Below are 6,000 nucleotides of genomic sequence, written 5' to 3' on the forward strand. Positions count from 1 at the left end.
TGTCTCTCCCTCTTAAAATTAAACAAACATTAAAAGAAAAAAAAAATTACTTACTTAAAAAACAAAAAACAAAGATTTTAATCATAGGGGTGCCTGGGTGGCTCAGTTGGTTGAGCATCTGACTCTTGATTTTGGCTCCGGTCATGATCCCAGGGTCATAGGATCGAGCCCTGCATCAGGCTCTGCCCTGGTCAGGCTCCACCCTAAGAGTGGAGCCTGCTTAAGATTCTCTCCTTCTCCACTTGCACTCTCTCTCTAAAACAAAAACAAAAACAAGCAAACAAAAAAAACCAAACAGGGACGCTTGAGTGGCTCAGTCAGCAGAGTGGCCAACTCTTGCTTTTGGCTCACACCACAATCTCATGGTTTGTGAGATGGAGCACTGAGTTGGGCTCTGCACGGACAGCCCGGAGTTTGCTCAGAATTCTCTCTTCCTCTCTTTCTGCCCCTCCCACATGCTCTCCCTTGTCTCTCACATACAAAAATAAATCAATAAACATTTTATTATTTTATTTATTTATTTATTCAACGTTTATTTATTTTTGGGACAGAGAGAGACAGAGCATGAACGGGGGAGGGGCAGAGAGAGAGGGAGACACAGAATCGGAAACAGGCTCCAGGCTCTGAGCCATCAGCGCAGAGCCCGACGTGGGGCTCGAACTCACGGACCGCGAGATCGTGACCTGGCTGAAGTCGGACGCTTAACCGACTGCGCCACCCAGGCGCCCCAATCAATAAACATTTTAAATAAGTAAATAAAAATAAAAAAGATTTTAATTATGAACAGGGTTTTACTTTTAACTTTTACAAGCATAAAATGTAGGAAATGTTTCCTTTGAGTTCATGCTCATGAAAATAGCTCCCCAGCAATATTTATAATGTAATTAAAAGACACACTATTTCTAGGATAATTCAACCACACCTTAACCTTCACTAGAAACAGCTTTTGGAGCCTCCAGTTTAAAACAACAACAAAAAAACAAGCCTCAGCAAATGTATATGGTAGATTCTCTAAAGCTGATGTTTTTAAAATTATGAGTCGTAAGTGCATGGATTCCTTCATTTTTAAGATTTGCAAGCCTAATCGAAGGGATTTGTTTTGTTCATTTCACATCAGAAGTTTCTATTATAAAAAAGTTTTTCTTTTAAACAAGATTGCCGCTAACATTTCAAGTTCTAAGACTGAAAGGAGTTTCTTCCAAATTAAATTTCTAATTTAAAACAAGAAAGTTGTATTTAATGACATTTTAACTTAAACACAAATGCCAAAAATATGGGACAAATGAGCTTCAAAATCAACTTTTTATGAAATGAAATCAAAGACCCCAGGAATAAAATATTTACATTTTTATCTATCCTTTATTTATAATCAGGGTAAATATAATTCATGACCTATTGAACTGAAAAAGCCTTAATTAAGAATGTCATAATCTTTTAACGAATCATAGTTAAAGTAAAATAAACGGTCTGACATGTTAGCAAAAATCAAAATCTTTTCAGTGGGAGTCAATTTACTTCACTTACAGGAAGGCAAAAGTCATCACCTTACAATCACAAGCCAATTACCAATCCTGGCTTTTGCAGTCCCCAAATCCTGAAAACAAAATTCTTGCACTTCACTCTGGGATCATCTGCATGTGAGCTTTTAGGGTCAGATAATATTTTTAGAGACGAGGAAATGTAAATCTACTAACAAGAGCAGTACAATTTCAAAAAATGGTACAACTTTCAAAAGCTAGATTAATGGCCTACATACTTTTATACTTCACAGTTTGAAAATAAACAATATCAGATGCTTCTGAGAAAAACGTAACAATAAGATCACCTACCTGTTCACCTACTTGCTCTCACTCTTACATATGAAAGTCTTCTAAAAGCTAGGGGAAATATAAATCCGGTAAAGATAAGGACTCTATTTGAAATCTCATTTTTTCCCAAAATTAAGAGTAGCCCACAAAAAAGGAAGGCGCTCAAGAAAAACAGATTCCCTCTCTGAAGTGGGGCAAAATCCATTAGGAATAAAGTTGATAACGATTTTGTCCTCAATTCATTTATCTCCCTATGGTCTCCATTGTGCTGTAGAAGCTGTATATACACGTGCATCTTCCCACCGGACTCAAGGTGAGGAGCCATGTCTCATTCAACTCCACACTTCTTGGTTCCTAGGAAAGTGCCTTATACATAGTAGCAACTGAAAAAAGGTTGACTGATTTAAGGCAATAAATGTGTTCCTAATTCCAGGGAATCAACTAGGCTCAAACTCATGCAAGAGCATTCATAATTTCATTTTATCTAATAAGCACTGAGTAATTTGAGGTTTTTAATTTGCCAAGCTATTAAATGCATTTTAAGCTCTGAATAACATACCTGTATTTAAGAAAGTGTGTAGTGAATCATTAAAAAAAAATACTCTTACAAATAAAAAAGATGACTGATTTCACTGTGTAACATGGAACTAGATGGCGTTGGTATGGTGAACATAAAGTGACTGGGCACTGATGTAAAAAGTTTGTTAAGATGACAAGAATGTTACAAAGCGAATTAAAAGACAGAAAAATGGAATTCTGGCTAGAAAAGTCATAATGGGCAAGCAGGAGACTTAATGTAGAGTACTGCCGACTCCACTCAGACATGGTCTGGGAAGGTGGGGAGCCTGTTTTCCACTCCTGAAGAACAATTACTTCTCTACCAATCTCCACGGTGCGGCTGGAAACTGAGGTACAAACCATGGACCAAACCAGTTACTCCCCATTACCATTACCCAAAGGAAATGATGGAATGAATACCAAGCACAGTGGGCCCTTTATGAGTTCCATCAACTCTCTAAGGCTCTAGGTGAGAAAAGAAGTAGGCAAATTATACCCCACAGGTCAAAGTGGGCCAAATTCAGCCACCTCCTGTGTTTGTACGCCTGCAAGTTAAGAATGGTTTCTACACTTTTAAGTGGTAAAACAAAGAATCATATTTTACGACACATGAAAATTATACAAAATTCAAATGTCAGCATCCAAAAATAAAGTTTTCATTGGAACACTGCTGTGCTTATTCATTTACATGTTGTCTATAGCTGCTTTTGCACTACAATGGCAGAGATGACAGAGACCTTATAGCAAACAAAGCCTACAATATTTACTACCTGGCCTTTTACAGAAAAAGTATGCTGACCCCTGGCTAGAACATTTCTTTATGCTCCTGGTTGCATCTACTTTCTCAGATGTGGTCCACTGCTTCACAAGGTAGAGACCCAGCTTGACATATGTCCATCTTGAGGCTGAGTTGTCCAAAGTTACATCATTACATATATCATGCAACTCATTAGGGTGGGCACAAAGACAAAGTAACAAATTACATGCATCCGGAAGGCACTGAAAAGGTAGCGCAATCCAAGTACAACAATACAGGCAGCACATTTCATATGTTTTACCAGACTACTACATCCAGTCTGGGTCACAGTGCAAAAGGAAACAAGAACCACAGAGAATGTGGAGGTGGGACAGATGATTAAAAGAACTCAAAAATCATACCACTAAAGAAATGCTAAAAGAAATGAGATCTGCTTGCCCAAAAAAGAGAAAAGTGAGAAAAGAACTATAATAGTAAAGGTGTCAAACTCTAAATTTGTTGATTAAATTTTTACTGATGAAAATAATGGCAGCCTGAACTAATAATCCACAAAACATATCTAATGAATTAAATGTGATTCTTAATGAGACTGCCACTCCTGCCTTAGGCCATAAACTAGCCCCTCAAAAGATAATCACTTGTCAAATATTGTACTATAAGTTTTCAACTAATGGATTATATATAGCAATGTTTCATTTTGAGAAATATCTGGGATTGTGTAAGTTACCAGAAAAAGTGTGCTATTAACTTGCTGAGGTTCAGTAGTATTCAAGTAAGTAAAAGGTAATGTAAGTTTCAAAACCATATGCCTTTCCACAGGATCAAATAGGGGGAAATGGGCTTAAATTACAGAATTTGTGTTATATTCAAGAATGTTCACACTGTGGGACTTTAAAAGATTACTGGGGGTAAAGGAATCTTCCCAGGACATCATCCAATTAGAATGGAACTATCTGGATGTTTTCCTGAAGCAGGAGAATGGGTCTCAAACCCATTCTTCCATTGCTGATTCTGTAGTTTTAACGCTCCCAGTTCTTAGGAGTAAGAGAGCCTGCGGCCATGCTCCGTTTCATTTTGTCTTAAAGGTGGTCAATGTACACACAGCTACATCTAATATAAACTTTAACATCCCAAATTAAAATTTAGTTGTAGTTTTAGTAACAACTTCTTTTAAATTAGAGATAGAGAACACATTCCCATTAAGTAGGGAAAATGGACAGTTTTCTATGAGCCTAAGCCCCTTATTGCCTTACAATGTCCTACACTTGCCCACAATAAGTGAAGAAAAGACGGTATATTTCCTATTAGGTTTGAGCCTTTTAAAATACAGAATCCTTGAACACAAAATGTTCTTTAAGTCAATCTCAACAGCCCAGTTGAGCAAATTCTGAAACTTGCCCTAAATATAATTTTAATCCATCTAAGTTTTTCGACCTTGAAATTCTAAGGCCTGCATTACCTTAAGAATACCCTTCCAATGGTGTGAAACACACTAATCTGACTCACTAAACTTTCTCCACTCCTACATCACCTATACAGGATTTTAAAAGCAAGAGTACATAATACTTGAAAGCCACTTCTACAATCTTGCATTAACCTTACCAGGATAAACTTTTCGCCAAGTATGTTAACACTTTTTATTTACTTAAAGACCTGTGGTAGCGAAACAAAGAAAACACAACCCCCTCCCCCTTTTCTAAACCATATGGCAGTAAATTGAAGTTAACTTATTTATTTATTTATTTATTTTTTTTACCGGCTCAATGCCTATACATCGTTCCTAAACATGTTTCTCTTTGTGCCCTGGGACTGGGCTAGAGCTGTCTGCTTATCTGCAACTGTACCCCAATCATGCTTTTTGACCGAAAAACAAGTCCAAAACGCCCCTGACCACTAACAGACTACACCACGGTCATTTACCAAAACCTGGTTAGGTAGGGTAGTGCACGCCAGGCGAGGGGCCCGCGGCCCGCCGGGGAGCGAGTCCCGCTCTGAGCGGGTGTTCGAGCAGGGAGTTTACTCGCCGCGGCCGGGCCGGATCCGCCCCGGGAACTTGGTTACCCGAGCCCAGGGACTCGCCGAGGCCTAGCCGCGAGGCCGGGGCGGGCTCCGGGTGGCGGGGGCTTCCCGTTCCCCGGCCGCAGAGCCTTCCCGCCCGCCCCGCGGTCGCCCGCAGGCAGGGGCGCTCGCCGTCGTCTCCCGGCGACCGGACGCGCCTACTGGGTCCACGGAGGGCTCCTGTGTCTCCTGCTGCCGCCTGGGGCCCCGTTCGGCGGCCGCACCGAGCCCTTCCGGGGCGGCGGGAGCGCTAGGCCGCGCCGGAGCCCGCGGCTCTGGGGCTGGCCGGGCGGGCCGCGGCGGCCGGTATCAGTCCCGAGGGCCCGGCTCCCGCCGGTAACGGGCCCCGCCGACTCCCCTCCCCCTCCCCCGCCCCATGACAGTGCAAACCCTCCGGCCGGCCCGGCCGCCCCGCCTCCGGCACCAGGCCCAGCTCAGGGCCGCGGCCGTGGTGGCGGCGGCAGCGCCGCGGCTCTCCGCTCTCGCTCGCTCGCTCCCAGGCCCGGCGCCTCGGGCCCGGCTCGGGCTCGGCCGAAGTCTCCTCCGCTTCCCGGCCGCCCTCCGCGGCGCCTGGCCCGGGCGGGGTAGGCCGAGGCCCGGGCGGTGGGGGTGGGGGCGGGGGCTCCTCTCACCTTCATGTCGGGACATCCTAGTTCAGACGGTGGCGGCGCGGCCCCTCCCGGGCTCCGGCTGCAGTGTCCCCGGCGGGGTCCCGGCGCTGCCCGCGCCGGCCGGCCGACTCCCACTCGACTCCCGGGCTCGGCCGCGGGGGCGGGGTGGGCAGGGGAGCGCTCCCGCGGCGGCGGCGGCGGCGGCGGG

At 44.1% G+C, this 6,000-nt stretch overlaps 1 protein-coding gene across 1 annotated transcript in view; it reads right to left on the reverse strand.

Moving 5' to 3' along the window:
* The window catches only part of KCMF1 (potassium channel modulatory factor 1), an 80,393-nt gene extending 74,400 nt beyond the window's left edge, over nucleotides 1-5,993 (reverse strand). Inside the window, exon 1 of the mRNA XM_040458359.1 lies at nucleotides 5,814-5,993. Coding sequence (XP_040314293.1) covers nucleotides 5,814-5,829 — 16 coding nt within the window. The 5' untranslated portion in view covers nucleotides 5,830-5,993. The remainder of the gene's footprint in view (nucleotides 1-5,813) is intronic.
* Nucleotides 5,994-6,000: the final 7 nt, after the last annotated feature.

This window comes from Herpailurus yagouaroundi, unplaced genomic scaffold (genome assembly GCF_014898765.1).
Source record: "Herpailurus yagouaroundi ecotype Mexico unplaced genomic scaffold, PumYag 221, whole genome shotgun sequence".
Taxonomy (NCBI): domain Eukaryota; kingdom Metazoa; phylum Chordata; class Mammalia; order Carnivora; family Felidae; genus Herpailurus; species Herpailurus yagouaroundi.